The sequence below is a fragment of the Pollachius pollachius genome (genome assembly GCF_949987615.1).
Source record: "Pollachius pollachius genome assembly, chromosome: 1".
Classification (NCBI taxonomy): Eukaryota; Metazoa; Chordata; class Actinopteri; order Gadiformes; family Gadidae; genus Pollachius; species Pollachius pollachius.
Genome location: NC_136934.1, coordinates 16,463,725 through 16,487,455, shown reverse-complemented (window position 1 = coordinate 16,487,455; position 23,731 = coordinate 16,463,725). Strand labels below are relative to the sequence as shown.

The window sequence follows — 23,731 nt, the reverse complement described above, 5'->3', positions numbered from 1 at the left end:
TTCTATATAGTCTCTCATTTAATTCCATAATAGCCTCATATCAACCTACATTTTGCCTACTTTTTGTTTGATGCCCAGCCACTCATTGGAACAGACCAGACTGAGCAGATTATTAGCATGACCTCAGCAGCGTTCCAACACCTCTTAGCTCCACATGATGACCATCATCCTCTCAAAGAACAATCTCTGAGTGCTGAGAAACACAACCCAGGCAACCAAGGCTGCAAATAGGCTTGCATTCAGCCTGCAAGGCGCTCTTTACCTACAGTGCAGACTACTATTTGGATCAGCAGTACAAGAGTGAATCATGCCAGAACCGCCCGTCTCAGACGTAGTTTGTGGTGTCCTGGGTGTAGGAAGCCGGTTGCTCTCAGCATATGATCTGCAGTGTCGTGCTCTTCTGGCCCCTGGGACAGTGTCATGTGTCTCGTATCAGTGGACCTTGGATTTGATAAAAATAATGAAATGCTGAACACTATGAAGGAGTATTGCAAAGACACACCCTTTAGAATACCTTGGTGTAAACTAACCCAAATGATATAGATGCCTTGATGTGATATCTTAATGATATGCATAACATCTGGGGACAGAACCAATAAGTGTGATGTTCTTCTTAATGGATGGTTCTTGTTGCAAAGCATTGTATCTATAACCCTGCTAGGCAAGTTGCTTGGAGGGCATTTGTTTCGGATAATTCGTATTTTGAAGCATTACTTTCCCATCCATTGGAGCATTAGACACAGGAACGGAAAAAAAGACAGACAACCATATCAGAGTTGAAAGCAGTCATGAACACACACATTTCTCACGTTCTCACTTTCTTTCTTTCTTTCTTTCTTCTTTCTCTCTATAACTCTTTCACACACACACACACACACACACACACACACACACACACACACACACTCACTCTCATTCGTAGTGTGATCCATCTCCACTATGCATGTTAGGTGAAGTTGCACCTAACCTAAAGCCAACACAACACGCCAAATGTCACTTTTGCTAACTGTTCACACTACCTCAGGGGATCACAAGTTGTTAAGCTGACACCATGTATATCTGTATATCATATATGTAATTATTTATTTATTCATACAGAGTCAAAAGAAGTAGGAAGACAAATACAGAGTCAAACTGTTTTCCATAGTCCTAGTTTTTCAAATAAAAATATTTTTTCTCGTCGTCTGCCTAGTTTGGCGTGAGCGGTCTAACCAGCTTCCTGGAGTTCACCGACAACGGAACCAACCCCAACATCTTCTTTGAAATCCTGGGGACCAACTATGGAGAGGACAGGGGCCGAGGCGTCAGCAGGGTGAGTGAAAAGGGCCCTTATTGTGGCACTTATCCTGAGTTACCTTCTGCTCAGGGCTACGATTCAACGACTGTACTGCTATTAGGGGCTCAGTGTACCAGCACGGGGGGAGGACTTTTAAAGTCGCCGACTCTTCAACATGTACTGTTCACCCCCGTCCGTTTGCTGTGGTGTCTCGTTGGAGGTCTGTGGTCTGTGGTCAAACCGGTGTAGCAGAGGAAGGGAAGCAATTTGCCTTCATGAATTTCATTCCGGCAGGTGGCGACGACATAGTGTTCTGTTACATTCTACATGAATGGATGTTCGCCGAACCAGAAACCCATAAATGCGATGCAATTTCACCGTTTGAAACACAGTGAAAGCACTTTTGTGTTGCATATGTATCAACATGTAACTCTCTCTCTGTCTATTCAATGTGAATATTTCAGCAATGTTTTTTTTATCCTTTTACTTTTTCAAATGTGTCGCATTCTTTCTGTTTACCTGTAGTCCTCAATCAAATATACTGTTTGCTTGATTAATGTTAGTTATTATTTGGTTAGTGTTTTCGTAGTATGAACAAGTGGTATTTAATAATTAAGTATACTGATTAGCTTTTAAACAGTCTAAGAAACATAACAGCACACTCGTGCACACAGCCACAGAGACACACACAAACAAACACAGAAACAACACAAATACAAATGTACACATTAAAAATAACAGTGTTCTAGTGATTTTATTTTAACCAAAATGTTTCAATAGATTAACATGTGACCTGTGTACTCAACAATGTATGAGTTGTAAAAACAATGTTCTTTTTTTTATCAACCCCCATTCTATGTTTGTAAAGCCTTCACATAGCATATGCATCATTACAATCATTCTTAAATCCTTTATTAAGAATAATTTCTGTAAACAGAACACAAGTTTAAAAAAATAGGAAAATAGGTGGAAGGACATTGTCAGCGAAGTAATATAGTATTATGTGCAGATGTATCTGAAACAACAGGTCTTGCGCGCGTGGCTCTGACTTGGAAAGCATTGTAGTGTAAGTTGGAAATATCGATCGGCCGCTTGGTAACAATTCATGATTACGACCTGGAGGTGGCCTGCATGCCTGGGTGCGTTTGTGTGTGTACTGTAAAAAAAACATGGGTCTCAAAGTAAATTTTCCCACGTGACTGCTGTCAGAGCTTGCTTTATCTAGCGTGAGCTGCCTCAACCATCACCTGTGCCTGCAGACTTGGACTTCAGACTCGTTTGTCACTTGTAAAGATAGTTAACATGGGTACAGCTTGAGCAACAGCATCAGCAAGGAGCTGGTTTGTTTTTTGATCTGCCCACCCCCCCCCCCCCCCCTCGACGATTGGAGAGGTCTCTGCAGATTACAAAGGAGATTGGGCTCTATGGTTATGGCTAACATGATGAGACACCAACACAGCAAGGCAGCACATTGCTACAGACAGAATAAATCTTTAAACAGCATTGTAATTACATTAAGACGCAATTCCCTAATCAGAGAGCATAATTGCGTTAGTGGCAATCTAGACGCCTATTATACAGTCTTCCTGTCACAGCCTCCCTAACTGCGCAGAACATTTGTTCATCGTTTGATGGTTTCCTGGTAGGATTAAGCGAAAGTGTGCCGAGGATTATAATTCTGCAGAGAGTTCGGAGTAATTCACTGGAAATGTACAGAATGGTTCCGTTCTTCCTCTGTTCTTGCTCCGACAACAGAGAGCTCTTGACAAAATTATGCGGAAATGAAAGGGTTACTTTTAATGAGATACATGATTCGTCATGTTGCGTCTTAAGTAGTTGCGTTAAGACCGAGGTAGGACATGGCCGGTGTTGCAGATGTGGATTTAGATGTTAATGTGAATATTCCTCACATAACAAAATGTATTAACCAAGTATTTTTGTCATAGCCAGTGTCTTGTCTGTTTAATTTGTGTTGGTATTTTTCATCTACGCTCAGGGCAGAAATCCTAAAGTGAAATGTACTTGTTATTTTCTACCTCACCCGTCACAGAAAGCACAGGTTTACTTTGCAATGACCTATCGTGAAAGAAACATTTTAGACTGACAGTAGCCTTTCTCTCTCCCTGTTTTTGTCTCTCTCTCTCTCTCTCTCTCTCTCTCATTATTTAATTGGAGGTCTAATGTACTTTTCTTGTACCCATGTCCTTCTAACAACATATGCATCTTGTATGAAACATGGCTGATGGTTTTAACCCACACATATGTTGTATAGAAGTGGTATTCGGTCTATGTTTTAAATAAAATATTGTTGGTTTCATATATTCTGCAGGCAGATGTCATTCTCTCTCTCTCTCTCTCTCTCTCTCTCTCTCTCTCTTTCTCCTGTCCCCTGTCCCCCTCCTGTTTCTAGACCTCTAGGTCTCCCTGACTTTATTCCCTTTGGGTGTGTGTTTGTTTGCGTGCACGCCTGTGTGTGGGTGTGCGCGAGAGCAGAACATGGGCTTGCTGTTGGAGGCACTGATTCCATGCTGAATCACTCTAGGTTTTGGTTAATCCTCTCTCCTCTTTAAAATCCCTCCCTAGCCGTCTCACCTATTGAGATTCACTCCAGTCTAAATCCAGTCACTTCTTCTGTGTAAACAAAGCAATGTCCTTCTGTCTCCTGTTCCCGTCCGTTTATATGCATGCATATGTCTTTTGGCTTTAAGCGTATCGCCGTCCCTATAATAGTTATCGTCAGCATCTCAACATTTGTACGCTTTGTGTTTTTCATCTATTATCTATTAGTCACTCTCTCACTCTCTCTCTCTATCTATCTGTCTGTCTCTCTCCCTCCCTCCCTCCCTCCTTCCCTCCCTCCCTCTCTCTCTGTCCCTAATTCAATTCAACAAAGCTTCATTGGCATGACATTTAAATGAACAAACGTGTTGCCAAAGCATTGAAAAGATAAAAAACAAATATGGAAAATCAATGAGTAGACAATGCATGAATCAAATTGGTAGCATTCATAGACTTTAAAGAAGAAACATGCCCACAAACGAATACATATATGACATTTTCCCTCTTTTTCATAGGAAAACAATTTAAAAAAGATTTGCTCTTCTGCTACTTGCCGATGCAAACTCCCCATCCAGTTGTATTAAAATTTCCCCCACAATAGTACTTGTTGTATCTGTTTGCTTTGGAGGTTTGGGCAATTTTAAGTTAATTTGGGTTTAACTGTTTATATACTATATATATCTATATATACTATGTATATATCTTTTTTGCACTCGTTCTCTCACTCTCTCTCTATGCTTCTGTCTCTCTTTTATTCCCAGTATTCGATCGCGTCTGTATCTACGACATCACAGTGGACTCTTCATCCCTTAGTTATTCATTAATCTACTTGTCTTTCATCTCTTGACAACCAACTCCCCCCCACCTCCAAACCGAGACACTAGCACAACCTCAACCCCCTCATGCATACAGACATCCACCCCACACCTGGGATCAATCACAATTATTGGCAGCACAATGTGTTAGATTTGGCATTCTGCCTCATTACACTTCCCGGCCTATAGCAGTCTCTGTCTCTGTCTGTCTGTCTGTCTGTCTGTCTGTCTGTCTGTCTGTCTGTCTGTCTGTCTGTCTCTCTTTCTGTCTCTCTCTCTCTCTCTCTCTCTCTCTCTCTCTCTCTCTCTCTCTCTCTCTCCTCCCCTTCTCTCTCTCTCTCTCTCTCCCCCCTCTCTCTCTCTCTCTCTCACTCTCTCTCTCTCTCTCTCTCTCTCTCTCTCTCTCTCTCTCTCTCTCTCTCTCTCTCTCTCTCTCTCTCTCTAGTCTCTGTTGCTGCAAGGCCTTGTGGCTGCAGCAGATCCGCCATGTGTGTGATGGCTCCATTAGCGTTGTGGAGGGCCGTGAGTCGATCCAGGAAGGAGTACACGTCGTTAGAGTTATACTGGTGGGAGGGAGGGAGGCAAACATGGAGGGCCAGGGGGCAGGTGGAGAGAGAAAAACAGAGACAGCTGGTGTTGTTCGAGGCCAGTGTTAAGAGGAGCCAGGAATCAGAAAGGTTGATCAATAAAAAAGTAGGGAATTGGTATTCATATGCATATGTCTGCCAAGCAAAAGTACTGGTAAAGTGGGATATCTCAGGGCATGAGAAGAGACGCAAGATGAGGGTGAATATAGTGGAGGGGGAGAAGTGATTGTGATTGATTGATTGTAATTCTTCATTCCCCTTCTCAGTACGATGGTGGCGGGTGAGTCATGGGAGAATATTTGATTCGAGAAACCAAAAGTAGGCCATGACCCTCACATATCAAACAAATGTGCGCGCAGGACTGTAATGATTTCAGAATGTTGAGGAATAACATATCCATGCATCAAAATAACATTCTCCGCACCAAATGCATTGACTTCTAAAGACCACCAACTATAGACTATTGTCTTGCAAACCTTGCAATATCCCATATAAAACAGTTGAAACGGACAACACTACCGTGAGTACATTCTTCTTTTTGGAGGGGGCAGGATTGCTCAGTGGCTGAGATGTTCCAGTCCCAGCAGACAGTTTGGACTGGGTTCCATTTCCCCTTAATGACCATCTGAAGTCACCTACTATAATACAGTCAGAGGTCAGAGGTCATGTGGATCGAGCTTACTCCACTGGGACATTGGCTCTATCTCAATTCAGGGGACGCATCCTTCGGAAGACGCAGCCTATGAAGGTGTGGTCTTCGTAGATCGTGAAGGCTGAACAAACGTTTTTAAAAGAGACAGTCTGGCCTACGGAGCATTTTTGCGTAACAAGCCGTTAACACCCTTTACCTTGCGTGACGACACGCCACTCCTGTCACCTAGCAACCCTGACAGCTGCGGTTCAAACCGGACGGCGGAGGAGGAATATGGAGCCGTTATAGAATAATTACATAAAATATAATGTTAATTAGTTGAACGTTATATGACTTGTGTTAATGTCATTGAACTTTGACAATAAAGTTACAAATTTGAAATAGTCCCAACTTTATTTCAATAAACAAAAATTTTTTTACATAGTTTTGTCATTAAATATGTAATTTGCTGCAACTGCCGCTTCTACTCTCTACAACGCCATTTCTGAAAAAATCCAACGCGCAATGAATCTTGGGATACGTTGGGCCGTGAAGGATCCAGCCGGTGGACCCTTCAAATCCGGGAAAAGAAGGCTGCATTTCTCGACCGCATTTGAAGGAACCTTCGAAATGGGACAGCCTTGATGCGCCACTGTAATGCAAGTGGTCTTCAAATGCAGCCTTCGAAGGATGCGTCCTCTGATTTGAGATGCAGCCATTGTGCCTTGCCGGCGATATGGCCAATCAGGGAGCGAGCTTGGCCGGCGCACCCCATATCGTAGTGCCTAACATATGTGGATGAATACTGAGATGAAATCGATGCAATGGTGACCATAGCAACTGTGGAGGCTTTACCGGCACGTCCCCATCATTCCTTCAAGTGAACATACCTCTGTATCTCACCTGCAGAGATGGAGAGAGAAAGAGGCAAACATGGGTTCCTCTTGGAGCATCAATTAAGCTTGCTGTCTTTCGCTCTCTCCTTCAAGCTCTGTAAAACGTATGAACAGACGCTCTTTTACACACACACACACACACACACACACACACACACACACACTAACACACACACACACACACAAACACACACATACACAGAGACATACACACCTACAAATGCAAAGCCTGCACCCACACATATTCACACAATGCATGCTCTCTTGTGGGCACGCTCATAGGAAACAATCACACACACACACACACAAACACACACAAACACTTTCCCATTAGATGTAAGGGAGAATGGTGTCTCTGCCATCTTTCTCTGACTCATAGGGTCCTATCTTGCATCCGGCGCAATTGACTTTCTCACTGGCGCATGTGTCGTTGCTAGTTTGCAACTGGCGCAGAGTGTTCTTTTCCCTCCACCGCCACGCATCGGTAAATTAGGGAATGATCTTGCGCCCCAAGGGGCGGTTCGGCGAAAGGAGGAGGCGTGTTCTGGCGCAAACGTTCCCTGGTGCTATTTTGCAGTTTCAGAAACCACTTGCGCCACAAACCAGGAAATACCTGGTTTAAAGTCAGTGGCGCGTTGTTCAGATGCTATTTTAAGGGCGTATGCATAATGTTGCTTGTGCAACTCGCGCATACACTTTGCTTCTCTCATCTACCTAGCCACACATTCTTGGTAAATTATTTGGGAAAGAACAGCTGATACAGCGGTAATAAGTTGTACTTTTAAATTAATGCATCTGCAAACACCGTACAGCAAACACATATTTTCTTGACACAGACATCGTGTACATGCCCATAACTATTAGGATTGATGAGTATTTCATTGTGAGAAAACATTGTTTTACCGCGAGTGAGTGCTAAAAAGAATGAATGAATGCGGGCACGCGTGTGTGTATGTGTAAAAGAATTAATGAATGCAGGCACACGTGTGTGCGTCCATCTGTTTAAACACACGCAAACTAAACACGTAACACATAATACAGTCCATGGCAATGTATATTAAAGGGGGGACACATGCATATTAGGAACACAAGTCGATAACGATAATGCATACAATACTGATAAGAAACAATGTTTATAATTTATTGCTTATATCATTAAATAGAACCACAGTTACGGCATATCATATGTGTGTTAAGTTTTCTTTGCGAAATTTATTTGAGGACTCAGTATTTCTGAAATTGTGGAAGAAATCCTTATTCCGTGTGTGAATTAGGCCATATTATTTGGCCATAAACTGAGCCATTTGAAGTTTGAAATTCATGTCATCGGAGACTGCAGACGCGCTGTCAAAATATCAACTCGTCAGGTTCAAATGCGTTCATGACTCTTAAAGGGATGGGCACTCTCATTGGTTTATTGCACATTACGCCCAAACCACACCTATGGGTAATTAGGCTACTTCAGACCAACCCTTTTTAGATTTGCGCCGGGCGCAAGAGTCATTTTTGCGCCGGTAAAATAGCGACATCGCCATAGAACCACCCACAAAGCTACTTGTGGGTGGTTCTTGCTTCTCACTTGCGTTTCAGACCGTTAAAATAGGGCCCATAAAGTGCAATGTTCTCAGATTGAGGTCAGTCGCAATTACCATCTGCAGTGTTACCTGACATGTGCGGTAAATTACACTAAGTGACTTTGAAAGGGTCACACAGCCCCTGCAGAACCTCCCCATAATGCGGCCGTCGGCTGCGGAAACAATTCATTTCATTGCATGTCCTCACTGATTAAGACAGATTTATTAAAGGTGCTGCTATTTTGACCCTGTCCGCTAACACATCACTAATAGCTCTGACATGCATGTGCACGGTTGTAGGCAAATGACCATGTGCTGTGGATCACACACACACATACAAGCACGCATAAGCTCATAAATAGACACACATACAGACACACACACAGATACACATATACATGCATAAACAGACTAATTCACACACACAGACACACTCACACAATCTCACTCATTAAAATATGTGACCTTTTTGAGTCCAAAACAATACATTTTCTCACCCTGGAATTCCGGATGTTTTTGCCCCAGTTACTCATCCCAGTGTGAGTGAAGCAGTGTGAGTGGAGGCAGATACCACAGTTACCATGAAGCAGCCATCACGTGAACGAAAGGGGGAGAGATGGTGGGTATGAGCCTGTTTTTTTTTTAGGATCTGTTAATAAAAACGGAATAAACAAACTTTCAGGATGAGGTACAAAGCTGGCCTACATGTGACATCGAATGAATACCGATTAAATTGAAAAGTTCAATGAGGATCAAGAGAGATATGGAGACAGACAGATGAAGAGAAAAAAAGAGAGAGAGAGAGGGCGTAGGTGGGGGATGCTCAGCCATAAATTAAGAATGCAGGATGACACCTGGGAAGATAAAGGGAAAAGGGATTTATACTTCCACTGCTATTTTCCATCCTATTAGTTTGATGCTGCTGCGTCTCCATGAAGTGTGCCTTCTACGGTTGAGCTGGGAGGGGGGAAAGACGGAGGGATGGAAAGATGGAGGGATAGAAGGTGTGAAGTGTGTGTGTGTGTGTGTGTTAGAGGGAGAGAAAGATTGATATGATGATGATGAAGATGAGAGGACGACGTGTGGCTCTATGGGGGCATAAGAGCGAGAGAGAGACAGAGAGACAGGGGGAAAGGGAAATCAGGGAACAAGGAATCGAGAGAGGGTTTAAGATTAACAGAAAGTCAAAGGGAATCATTGATTTTCACCGCTTTTTTTATCTTCTCCCCACTGATACTTGAAACTATGCGAGTGTGTGTGTGTGTGCTTGGGTGTGTTTGTGTGTTTTGTGTAGAATGTGGTGTGTTGACTGCAACAGATACAGAACAACAAGCAGTAAGATAAGAAAAATACATGTGTGGATAGCATAATTTAGAGAGAAGGTTTTGGAGGAAGCCGCAAAACTTTTCACATTTGTTTGGGGTTCCTGACCATTTCCTTGCAGTACATTTGTTTTTATTATTTATGTATGATGATGCCTCTCAGATGTTGACAGTTGACATTATAATCTTTTTGCATTCTCCCCATCCCACTCACAACTTTGTATGTTTTGTTAACCATGTGATGTTGTTAAAGGCAAGGCTGTCTGCTCACATTAATGTGACAGAAGCCTATTTCAGTTGAAGATATGGACGCTTGCACATATATGGTGTGGGAGGGATGTTCTGCATACAATGCATTGGATAGTTTGATTACCTCTGGATGCTAATGAATTCATTAATGTGTTGCAATGTTTAAATGGCCTATTCTATTGGTTTTCATACAAGTCATTTTTTGTCTGTTTAGTCTTTTATAAGCTTTTTAACGCCCTCACACACACACATTCAGAAACACACACATAAACACACACACACACACACACACACACACAAATCCCTAAATCTTCGGTTCAAAGACCCCATTCAGAAACCCCTCTATCCTTTCTCTGTATCTTTCCTTGGGCTGCATCCATTTTTTGCTGCCTCTCACATTCGATTATAATCTGCTATTATGTAGGCCCAAGCTAGATGCCATTATCTGGTGAAAAATAACAAATTACCAGACTGTGGAACACATTTGAGTGAGAAGATGGGGGCATGCTTTCTCCCTTTCTATCTCTTTTTCTGCATCCCTCTCGCTTGCAATTCCATGCCATTTTATGGCAAAAATATTCAGAAGACGGCCATTGATAACCTCCCGTTTTCTTATTTTTGTTCATCAAAAGACTATTTGCACTCAACGCCCTTTCTGTGAACAGTAAGGGTTTTATGAGAGAGACATGGTGCGATAAGTCAGAATCTTGCAGGCAGCTCTGTTTGATTTGTAGTCTACACTCTAACAGAAATATTGTTTTTGTGTAGATAACACATCTAGTCATACAGACATAATCTTTGGAGCCTATATATATTTGTAAGGCATCGTCTGTTCTTATTTAAGTTTTCATACTTTTGAATATCATACAGGCTGTGAAACCAGATTGATGTCAGAGTCAAAGTATCCTGGCAAAAAGGAACACACACAGACACGCACAAACAGACACACACCGAACACACACACAAACACACTGGCTGGCAGGTTTTTATTCAGGGTAACCATAGCACACTGGACACTGATCCAGCCTGACAGGCTATCCCTGGAGAACAGAAGCAACTTTTAGTTTATTTATTTTGTATTTTTTTTGGAGAGTGTTTTGTTCTGTCCGTGTACGTGAGAGACAAGTTACAAACAAAAAAGCCAGAGAGAGGGATGGAGAGAGAGCGAGAAGGACCAGCCATTTAAAATAATGTTACCGTTTGCGACGGGTGAGAACCAAACGAAAAAAAGAGAGCCAGACTAAAAAGGAGACAGATAGAGAGAAAGAGAGACAGGATATTTAAAAAGAGAGAGAGATCAAAAAACAACGGAAGAAGAAGGGCCGGAAATCGCTTTCTTTTTTAGATTTTACCATTACCTGGTTTCACACGACTCCCATCAGGGAATCCACTGCGCCATCAAAAAAAGAAAAAAAACAGACAAAGAATAAACATTGTTTGGATCACCAGGCTCCAGCCAACAGCTAGAATTCATGCTACTGTTTATCTGTGTTTGGACCAGCCCCGCATAGGTAGGTTCCCCAGGCAGCCAGACACCACACCAGTTCAACATAGAGCTCTCTGCTCTCGCAGCAACAAAACTACACCAACGTTGGAGGAGCATGCTAGCTGGGCTGTGGGGCTGTTTTGTTTGTTTGTTTGTTTTATGAGTGTGTGCCATTTGAAGAGGCAATGAAGGGCGCCATGTTAGCTAATTATTGGAGGTGAGGTACGGTATGTAACAACGACTCAGTGTTTGCAAAACCAATTACGATATTAGGAGACACATCCCCCCACAAACACAAGGCGTGAAACTGTTTTGTTCGTTTTGGTGAATCATGAAGAGAGGACCGCAATCAGGACGGCATTCAGCCCTCCTCACATAAACGGGCGTGGCCTGTTGCTACAGAACCAAAAATATCAGGGAGGGGAGAAGACAACAATGATATGATGAAAAGGACAAAAGAAAGAGAGTGAATGGCATGCAGAAAGGCAGTGTGTTGGCAGCTGGCAGCTGTCTTTACTGAGCTCACTGTTGTGAACGCTCACTGGGAGCGACCAGAATAGACATAATGGTAAAAAAAGAAGCATACAAATGTATAAAAATGTATAGAAGGAAAAAAATCACATTGTGACACATGGACTGGGAAATAAGTGGCGCCAGTTATTGAAAGGGGTTGAAAAGGGGCAATCTAAAGAAGAAGTCATTTTCTTGACCGTAGTATTCGTCTTCTCAAGGGGCAGGGGGGTGAAAAGACTGACGGACAGGTAGACGGATGGTGAATGGATGGGAAAAATTAGGGAGGCTGACTGGATCACTTTATTCAAAACTCCTCTTAGACCCCACCACTGTATCCTAGGGTTGCTGTTAACCAACAGTGTTTTGAGCCTTGTAGCGATACGCACCATGGACACAATGCACTATAAGGATGATTATGATTGAACGCATGGAGTGCCGGACGCCCTGTTGAATGGATGCTCAGTTGCGCAGTGCGATGGACCACATAATGGACAGATGAACGGACGGACAAGGGAGGGATGAATGGATGGCTGGAGCTTAAGGGACAGGGTATCAATCACAGATGAGGCGGTGCACATGTGACTGTGCTGTAAAAGGTAAAGGCAGGGGGCTCTACACTGAAGAGAGACTCTGGGTTTGGGATCAAGGTTGTATCCTCACATTGGGCACACAAACCATGGAGGCGGGTGAATACAATTTGCCTGGAAGCCCTGTAGAGACCGCACCAGAGCGTGGTTTGGTAGAGCTGAGAAAGCACTTTGAAAGCGCTGTAATTCAGAATAAGAAAGAGAGTGAGATTTCAATAGAATGAAGATGGAGGAAATTGATTGGGGTGAACATACTAACCCCCCCCCCCAAAAAAAAAAATACTTAATCAACTGCTTCCTCTGAGAGGGGCAGTGAACATTAAGACCAATTAACAGAGAATTGAGAAAAGCGACAACTGATACTGCTACTAAAAGGTTAACTGTTGCTTAAAGGCCATGTGGGTGAATTATAATTCTGTGATGAATAGCCTGCCGATGTATATGAGGAATTATCTGGGTTATATGCGTAGCCCAAAAATACCGCCGCCTTAACTTCTGTGCACTGCTCCAAAGAAAGACGTATGTTGTGGGTGGAAGGAAGTGCTTCCCCTTTCCTTTTAATTTCTGCCAACAGTGAAAACAACATGGATCAGATGGAGGATATGTCAATTTGTGCACAACTCAGCATTGTCAGATTCTAAAAGGCACCTGATGTCCCAGAATTATTGGCGAGGGATTTGTTCTTTGCGCCAAATCTCACAGAACCAAGACACGTGAAGCTTACTTATTTTATCAGTGATCAACTGGAACATTTGGAAAAACGTGCAGGGACAGATAGACAAAGCACAGATGCTTACGGACAAAACAGAAGAAGGATTATTAGACATAGGATAGATATGGGAAGACCCTTGAGATAGACTTAGGTTTTAGGCGACACAGAGGCATCATAGTTGGGCATAGGAAGCCACCACTACGGCTAGGTTGAGCACATGAATCACAATGCACATGAGTGATTGCTGTTGGTTTGTTTCTTGCTCTGGAGTCCAATCATCTCCTCCTCACTCATCCACTAAATATTGGCCCCGAGCTAATTGGAAGAGCTTCCACCAATTATTGCTCTCATAATTACTAGGGCCTCATTTCAACTATGAAGTTGTGAAGTTCATTACACATAAGTTTAATGATAGTTCTCCTGGTGGTGCTTAACCCCATAAGAGCTTTATTGTTAGAAGTATTTCAAAATAAGTGTTTATTGTAAACCCATCACTTTATGTCTTGTGCTATAGACTCAGTCAGACCCAAATCCCCCTTGTAATAAAAACAACGGGTGAAATTTGCCTGCAGCGTTTTTGTATGTCTTAAAAAGAACTAAACAAACTGCATTTCCTTCAGAAAATGAAGGGAGGGTTGTCATGCAAAGTGAGGTTCCATATCTGTTTTAATAAAGCAACATAGTTTAAAATGTAAAGAAATGTTGAATGGCTTAAATCAAGTGAAAATATTTGAACCGAGTTCAAAAGTATAAACAGAGTTAACAGAGTAAACATGCACACCATTTAAAAAAATGTAATGGTTGCAAAAAAATTAAGTAAAAAAAATAGCTAAGTGATAACGTTTGAAGACATTTAAGATAAAATATAGAATAGCTGATCTGATAAAGTTTGAAATGGTTTGAAATTAATCAAGTAAGTGTTACAGTCAAGTTTGTGTGTGTGTGTGTGTGTGTGTGTGCGTGTGTGTGTGTGTGTGTGTGTGTGTGTGTGTGTGTGTGTGTGTGAGTGTGTGTGTGTGTCATCACTTGTACTAGGGAAGTGTATTGACATTATTCTTTCATATCTAGTTAATCGAGAAAAAAATGATAAGGCTTGTACCTTTTGGACTCCTTGGAGTCTCTTTCATATGACATAGCCTTTGTGTAGATAAAAAAAGAAGGAAAGAAAAGAAAGAAGAAAGCCTAGAAGACTGATTGTAGCGCTCACCTAAATATTGGCAAAGACACTTCTTAGGAAGCATCCATGATTGAATCCACGGTTTATTTGACATTGTGTGTCATACTGTGCTTTATCATTATTATTTGTGATTTGTCAATGCTCTCAGTGTTCCTGATGTCACCCCATCCCATCCCTTATCATCTAACATTGCCCAGAATGATTCTTTGAGCCGCAAAGCCAGGCCGATGCATTCTGGATGTAATAGATGGCTTTGTGCGTTCTGCTAAATTAAAGATGTCTCTAAGTAGCAGTGATTCTAAGACCCCTCTGTTATTCTGATTACTCTTGCTCTAGGGATGTCACAATGGCAAACTGAAAGTAGAGATGTGAAAAGGATGAAATACACACTGCAGCAAAATAAATGGAACAAAGAAGCATACATCAACGGGGACACAAACGACTGTACTTAAAATACCTTTCTATCGTGAGGGAGACTACTTGCTGGGCTATCATTCTTGTACTTACGGGACTATTACTGAAATGGATTCCTGATTCACTATTCCCGGGTGCACCACCATCAATGGTCGCTTTTTCCCCTGGTGACGTAGGAACTCCCAACCAAAAGCTCATACATTGACGCATAAAGAAACAGTAGCAAGAGGGAACATAATAGATGGAAGACACACACACACACACACGCACACACACACACACACACACACACATCCATAGCCTTCGGTTGGCAATGGATTTAAATCAATCTTAGCGTGCTATGGCATGTTAAGATTTCCTCATGAGCAAAAGGCAAAACCACTGGATGTGTGTTTTCGCTATTAGCTTAGTAGCATTCTTTCTCCCGCCTGCCGTCCCACTATCCTACTCGTCCACTATTGGCTCCACTCTTACTTTCATCTCATCTCTCTTCCTTTGGCTATTTCTCTCTCCCACTCTCTTCTCTCTCTCTTTCCCTTTATCTATCTCTCTTCCCTTCTATCTTGCTTTATCTCTCTTCATCCATCTCTCTCTCTCTCTCTTCTCTCTCTCTCTCTCTCTCTCTCTCTCTCTCTCTCTCTCTCTCTCTCTCTCTCTCTCTCTCTCTCTCTCTCTCTCTGTGTCTCCGCTCTCTGCCAGTAAGGCCTGCAGGCATTCAGCAGCATTACAGCGTGTAAACCTGGGATTACAGCTCCCAGACTCTGCCTCCCTGGCTGCCGCTGTGGATCATCGTGTTCACAGTGAAATCACTTGTGATGCATCTGAAACCAGCCACAACACGGCCGCTGCTTTAAATATCTGCCTCTCTTCTTCCCACACGGTGGGCCGGATGCCCATGACCACACCCACTATATCAATCCAATTTCAAACCATTTATTCAGCAGGTTTTTACACATTTTCCATGGCTTTTTTCCTACAATAGGCTGAAGGCTGTCCGGTCAGTTCAGGTATCGGATCCTGTTTATTCCATTGCCAAAGATTAAGTGCATACAGAGATAGTTTCTTGTCTTTTTGAGGAATGCGTGGATTGGATGGGGAGACTAGTTTTGTAACTGTTGGGAAGATATATGTAAACTACAAGCTATCCAGTGTAGATGTTAGACCAGGCCTGGGTAATCCACTTTTGTTAAGACCCTTCTTCACTCAACAGTACTCAGACTAGATGAGGGTACAGCAACATTACGGGCCCTATCTTGCATCCAGCGCAATTGACTTTCTACACCGACGCATGCATCTTTGCTAGTTTGCACTCGGCGCAAAGCCGCTTTTCCCCCGCAGCAAACCTGCACCACTAAACTTGCGCCCTAAGAGGCGTGTCGGCGAAAAGCAGAGGCGTGTTCCGGCGCAATGATACATTGTGCTATCTTACAGATCGATAAAGCAGTTGCACAACTGAAAATATATAACTGGTCTAAGGGCACTAGCGGATAGCGCAGTTGGTGTTGCTATTTTGACGTACCATGGCAGGTTGGAACTGCATTTTTTTTTCCATAGGGGCTGAATGAATGAACACTGTAGTAGGCTATGCCATGCTTTAAAATAATAATAACAGTTATGATAAACTTGAGCAAAGTAGGCTTTATCCCAGCATTCCAAAACAAAATCTTGTTTAAGGGTAAATGATAAAGTTGGTTAAATTATTTGGGAAATAACAGCTGATACAGTGGTAATAAGTTATATTTAAATCAATGCATCTGCAAACACCGTACAGCAAACACATATTTTCTTGACACAGACATCGTGTACAAGCCCATAACTTTTAGGTTTGATGAGTATTTGATCATGAGAATTGTTTTACCGCGAGAGAGCGTTAAAAAGAATGAATGAATGCAGGCGTGAGTGTATGCAGCCATCTGTTTAAACACACGTAAACTAAACACGTAACACATAATATAGTCCATGGCAAAGTACATTAACATGCACATTAGGAACACAAGTCGATAACAATAATGTATACAATATTGGTAAGAAACGATGTGTGTTAATGTATTGCTGCATATCATTAAATAGACCAACAGTTGCGGCCACAGGACCGCATATCATATGTGTGTTAAGTTTTCTTTGCCGCAATTTACATGAGGACACAGTATTTCGGAAGTTGTAGAAGAAAACGCTTTTCCATGTGTGAATTAGGGCATATTATTTGGCAATAAACTGAGCCATTTGAAGATTGAAATTCTGGTGGTCATGCATCTGTCTCATCGGAGACTGCAAACGCGCTGTTAAAACATCAACTCGTCAGGTTCAAATGCGCTCATGGCTCTAAAAGGGGATGGAAGATGGCACTCTCATTGGTTTATTGCACGTTACGCCCAAACCCCATCTACGGGTAATTAGGCTACTTCAGGGTAACCCTTTTTATATTTGCGTCTGGCGCAAGAGTCATTTATCTGCCGGTATAATAGCAACAGCGGCAGAGCCCCGCCCACAAAGCTACTTCCGTTTTGCGCTTCTCACTTGCGTTTCAGACCGTTAAAATAGGGCCCCTTGGCGGATCGTGTCCCACAAAGCTTGTGTGGGACAAATGTGGTCGTTTATGATCCACCAAGTGTAGGGGTGTGACGACATTTTGTGCCACGAAATATTGCGATATTAAAACGTGACAAAATGCATTGTTGAGACGAAAAAATGGTTCGCGATATCAAAAAAAAGATTCTTGTTTTTTCCATACTTTATTTAAGGACATAAGTTTGCACTTAAAAATGAATAGACTAAGGAAAACAAGAAAAATCTTGTTCATTGCCATTTATGACAAGATGAAGTCTATACCATGTTAATATAACATGGTATACACTTCATCATAAATTTCATAAGAAATGGAAATATAGGGCAAATGGCATTGTTCTGCATATTTTGTGTCTTTAAAATGAACGACAATATTTTTTCAGTCAGAAATTTTCTTCATTCAAGTTTTGTTCAAAATATCGTTATACTATCGAATCGTGAACCCAATATCGTGTATCGAATCGTGAGCTGGGTGAATCTTCACACCCCTAACCAGGTGTGATGTAGCCTGGCTCCGCCCGCCTAAGTACTTCCGCTTCTGCGTCCAATCAGCGAACAGAGGGAGTGGCTGAGATCAATGGCCAAACGTTAGCGATTGGTTATGGCAGGACCAGAGTGGCACTGGGCAGATCCAATAGTTTTAAACTTCAACAGACACCTGCCTTCAAGTGAGTTAACGTTTGTCAATTGAGTAGGTCCAGACTCTCTGTACAAATTAAATGAAGTACGAGAGTCTGGTAGGACCAGGCTAGGTGTGTTGCCAAGCCATTAATTGCCAACTCTATCCGATATACTAACCGATAGTGACATCACACTTGGGAGTGTCCAACCAGATGTATTGATGGATTGATAGACCCGCCTTCCAGCTCACCCAGTGGACTGTAACAACAGGTCTAACAGGGGCACTTCAACCTTCAGAAATAAAAAAAACAGCTAAACTCACGGCTCAGGCAGGTCCCGGCATGATGGTCCGGCCTTTGGTAAACTCAGCAAGTCTCTCAGCCACACAAAGCTCTCTCACACACACACACACACCCACACACACACACACACACACACACACACACACCCACACACACACACACACTCAGACGTACCTCTGCTATTGAAATTGTCTCCTGGCTCCCCCGTCTTCCCAGACCGCGGTTGAGCTGGAGGATTAGCCCGTCACTCTTCTCCTACGTATTTACCCAACGCCTCCAGGGCTTAGCGGCCCGTTTACCCAAACTGACCCCCGCGCAGCTTGCTATTAGGTGTAGCCTCTCATTCTCTCTCTCTCACGCTCTCTCTCTCTCTCTGTCTCTGCCGCTCTCTCTCTAACCCTACTATTGTCTCTCGTCCCAACTTCTTTAGCTTAGCTACTTCCAAAGTTATTCGTGCGTTCACTGTTACACAACACCGTTACAATGGTTGACACATTAGGGTGGGAGGATCATGATGATTAGGATCGAAAATAGAGTGCCTTTCTGAGGGAGTGGAGTAGGCCTACCAAAGGCAAGAAAAAGGAATGTGCGAAGAAGGTTTATATAGTTATGTGTATGTGTATGTACTTTGCAAATACTTCTGTGCCTTTTTTTTCTTTTGTTTACAACAGAAAAAGGTCGCTTTTAGCCTGTAACATATCATCATTTTTGATTTCCAAGGGCTGTAATACATGGGGGCACACCAAAATGTATCCGGACAAAATTGGATAGAACTACAACCAATCGGAGCAGCGTAAATATGTGACACATCATTAGCAGCCACCTTGGTTGTTTATAAAAATGCCTCAACGCATTCCATAGGGCTCAAACCCCGCCCCATATTTGTTAAACAGTTGTGATTGGCCCGTCCAAGGCCTGATCTGCTGTTAGTCATTCGGAACAGGAGGGGGGCCAGACGTATATGCCAGAGTAAATCAAACATAAGCTCGCAAAAAAGTAAAAAACTTGCAGACAAGTCCAGAATATGCCGAAAGTCACTCATCATTGACTAGTCAACATGTTGATCGTTAATCTAGCTTTCTGCAGTAGAATCAAAAGATCATACAGATTTTTCAAAAATAGATTGCACTTCTTCCTGGGAAGACAAGACTTTATGGTTGTTGTTGTTATCCAGGGAAAATGTGTTTTTCTCAAGATTGGTTACACGGCTTTGGTAACAACTGCCTATCTAACCATGTCGGTGCACATTAAAGTATGTTTTAGATGAAGTCGATGTTGAGGCTTTAGGCAGGCGGGGGACTGGCACAGGGGGAAAGAGCCTCTCCAGAATGGTAATGATAAACCAAACTGCTGTTCAGTGTGAGGAGGTGGAAATACTTCTCTACACTAGATTAGTCACCCGCTACCTTGTTTTCCTCCAATATCTTCTTATCGCACAAAGAGGTGGTTTTATATTTATTTTGAGTGTAGTTTCAGCTATGGGTATCAGCTGTGTGTGTGTGTGTGTGTGTGTGTGTGTGTGTGTGTGTGTGTGCGTGTGTGTTTGGTCAACTGCTAATCCAACGATCGATGCATTATTATCTTAAATAAGATGATGGTTTTGTGTGTGTGTGTGTGTGTGTGTGTGTGTGTGTGTGTGTGTGTGTGTGTGTGTGTGTGGTGAGCGTATGACAGTGACAGTATGCTCGGTGGGAGAGGTCAAGGGATATGCTAATGCAACCAAACCACAGCTTTCAGACATAGCAGCCCTCAGACAGCTCGCTGATCTCTGAGCGGCAAGGCGCAGATTGATGGGTGACAGCTATGTGCGTGTGCGTGTGTGTGTGTGTTTGTTTGTGTGTGTTTCTGCCCGGGAAAGGGCATGTGAGTGTTGGGGGTGTTAGACAACTGAGAATCTGAAGGGTGCCAAGTGTTTGTTCCCTTCAGATTGGCCTTCACAACTGACCATACACGGTCAATATACCAATCTCTCTCTCTCTCTCTCTCTCTCTCTCTCTCTCTCTCTCTCTCTATCTCTCTCTCTCTCTCTCTCTCTCTCTCTCTCTCACATTCTCTTTCTCCCTCTCTCATTGCCTCTCTTGCACTCACACAAACACACACACAAACACAATCACACACACACACACACACACACACACACACACACACACACACACACACACACACACACACACACACACACACACACACACACACACACACACACACACTGTGCCCTTGGTACCTGCCACCGGGCCTGCAGATCTAGGGATCCGTGTTGCTGTCAGTGACTCCTCTACAGGATCACAGCTGAGACTTTAGATCATACTTACTGTCTGCCCACGTCTTGCCTGTCTCTCTGACTCACCGACTGGTTCTCCTGCTAGCTAAACGTCTCGGCTGTCTTGCAGTGGGGGGTCAAACAATGGTCGAATGATTTTTCTGGCTGGATGGGTCCACTGCTCTTGGCTAGCTCCGGGTTGTGATATATGATTATATCTGGCTGTGCACAAGGACCCCTCTACTAAAGAGGGAAGGGTTAGTTTGTTATGAAGCTTAAATCACTGTGTATACTCAACAAAAGTGCTAAGCTGACTGCTCTTCAGTTTTGTGAAATTGGACCATTAATTAAAGCAGGTTCACGTCTTCGCCATGGCTTTGATTTCTAGGACTGATTACCATGTTCTGGGGTTGAGTGTCAATGGAGATGAAAGCCAATGAAAGGTTCAGTTATGTGTTGATTCATTTGCATATTTAGCCCTGTTGTCCACGTCTTTGTGAAGAAGAGTAATAGGTCTGAAGTCCAAACCCAATCAAGACAGAACAAAGCCATATCTCACCTGCGGGAGATTTGTGTTATGTTTTTAACCCCAGTGGTGGCAGTGTATTATGTGGGACATTAAACACATTGTAATTAAATGTGTTTGTGCAAGGGTAATTTCCTAATCAGCTTTTAATTTCAAGAATAACAATGATAACCTTCAACACACCACACAATAGAAAGTGTTTTTTATAATGATGTATTTTATTAAAGGCACTGTAAGTGTTAAATAGTTCTATGTTCCAACAGCCATCCCTGATATCGAGTGTTTGGTCAGTAACAAGCCTCACCCAGTCCGCTCGCTCTGCAGTCAACAGAAAACACATTTTCTGGTATTCTGTTCCCACTTTATCAAATCAGGAGAGAGCTCTCCACAAATAGGTGTTCACCGGCAGGCATGCAGCAGGATTTCAGTGTTGACTGACAATGGTGGAGCAGGCAAAGCTACCGATTCCTGCACTCCCAGGAACGGCTTACACAACCAAACATGGTAAGCGAAATAAAATAAAGAGCAGTACATAAGAAAGAAGAAGAGAAGGCTGCCAGGGAAAAGAGACATGAGGCATGCAAGACACGCATTTATGGTGACTTGGGCTGGAGGGAGTGGAGTGCTTACTGCAACGTCGCACAGTAAGTTAGCCAAGATGACGGCATCGCTTACAGCGCCTTTAAGCCCTTTGTGGGTAGTTTAGTGTGTGAACTGAACCTGTATTTTACCCACTGCAAGTTGGATTGTCTTGAGCGACCCTTGTAGATGATTAAATCATGATAATGTCTGATTGATAAGGTTGATATGTTAATCTATATGAATATATTTCCTAGATCACTGCTTCACAACGTTTACCACAACGTTTACCACAATCACAATCACATCAACCAGCAAGTCAATTATGTACACATACACATTTTTATTGAAGCCAAAGTGTTTATTTCCTGGCCGCAGCATTTTGCCAATCCTATTTAGAGCTGTTAAGACTTGGAAAAGGATGTGACCAGTGCATTGGTTGATGTGCCCAATTTGGTAAAGCACATGCTCCATCATTTAGAGGCAAAAGTTTAATTCGCAAGCAGTTCTGCAGTTTATCAAACTCCAAGTGAATTTGAGAATCCATAAAGTCCCACGTTTTGGAAAAACATTGCAATCTTAATGACATTAATCTCCAGCACCATATCCATGTATAATTCACACATTACATATATGCTTATATATTATTCATAACCCTCTAGGATTTAGTGGATTAAGATTATTCCGGCTGTGTTGGATTAACCTTAACAGTCCCTCAAGATTTAAGAGTTTATTGTGTGTGTGTGTGTGTGTGTGTGTGTGTGTGTGTGTGTGTGTGTGTGTGTGTGTGTGTGTGTGTGTGTGTGTGTGTGTGTTGTGTATGTATGTGTGTGTGTGTGAGAGAGAGAGAGAGAGAGAGAGAGAGAGAGAGAGAGAGAGAGAGAGACTGCAAAAGTCTGTAAGTTTACACATATCTAAGTGTAAGTATAACATTGAAAGTGTACTTATGTGTGTGAGTGTGTGTGTGTGCTTGCATACTGGGTTACTCAAATAAACGAGCCTGCAAATGAACACATCAGCCTGTACACACAGATGCACGCTTCAATGCTCCTCTGTTCACTTGTATACCCAGAGCCTTTTTATCAGTAGTATATTTTTGGCTGTGTGACACAGAAGTAGAGATGGACACATGCAGTACTTACAAAACCGCAGATTCAAAATGGCTGAATCTCTCCTATGGAGAGATAGGAGCGTCAAGGGAGACGCCTCGACCGGCCTAGCCTGCACGTCCATTAACCCCTCCAGGTGAACAGATCACAGGCCCTCTGCAGAGGAATCTGGGCAGCAGAGGAGTCAGAGCAGGAGACAGACAATCAGAATAGAACAACAGGGAGCCTGCCGATCTTATCGGTCTGCCTGTCTGTCCGTCCAGCCATCCATCCATGATAAACAACTCTTTTTTCACAAGTCGGTTATGTTATTTCTCCCATCACTCTCGCACTCCCTCTTTCAATCTTCATTACCCCTCTCTCTTTCTCCTCCCCCGTCCCTCTGTATCCCCATCTCACCCCTGGTATAGTTTGCTCTCTGTGTTGGCCTCAGTGTGTGTATGTGTGTGTGTGTGTGTGTGTGTGTGTGTGTATGTGTGTGTGTGTGTATGTGTGTGTGTGTGTGTGCGTCTGTCTGTCTGCAGCTGAAGGGGCCAACGGGGGCGTGGGGGGGTGGCGGCTGGCCAATCTGTGCTGCAGAAGATTGCGCCTTAGTGTTGTGGTGGTGCGCTGCCCTCGCCGCTGCCCTTTGTGTGATTGTTGGCATGGCCGGACTGTAGAAGGAAATGAATAATAAGCGAGTGCAGAGACGGTCAGGACTATGCTAGTGAAAGTTACAAAGACAGTAATGCTTTGACAAAAAAGGAGAACGATGTGGAACTGTTACACTAGGAATAAGAAGAGAGTCCACAGATATTCCACCAGGAGGTGGGTGGAAAATAATGCCTTTTGCGGAGGCTAAGAACCCAGAGGTTTAATATTTGTCAATAAACACACTCCATGTTATGGATTATCCCACTTATGCCATGGCCCCTTGCAAATCATTATAGTATGAGGGTGTTGATAAGAGTGTCTTAAAATCAAAACTTTTA

At 42.9% G+C, this 23,731-nt stretch overlaps 1 protein-coding gene across 1 annotated transcript in view; it reads left to right on the top strand.

The window, feature by feature from the left end:
- grid2 (glutamate receptor, ionotropic, delta 2) overlaps positions 1 to 23,731 on the top strand; it is a gene marked incomplete at both ends in the record, with an annotated part of 386,075 nt that overhangs the window by 278,554 nt on the left and 83,790 nt on the right. Inside the window, one exon of the mRNA XM_079730216.1 lies at positions 1,193 to 1,312. Within this exon, the coding sequence (XP_079586342.1) occupies positions 1,193 to 1,312 (120 nt within the window). The remainder of the gene's footprint in view (positions 1 to 1,192; positions 1,313 to 23,731) is intronic.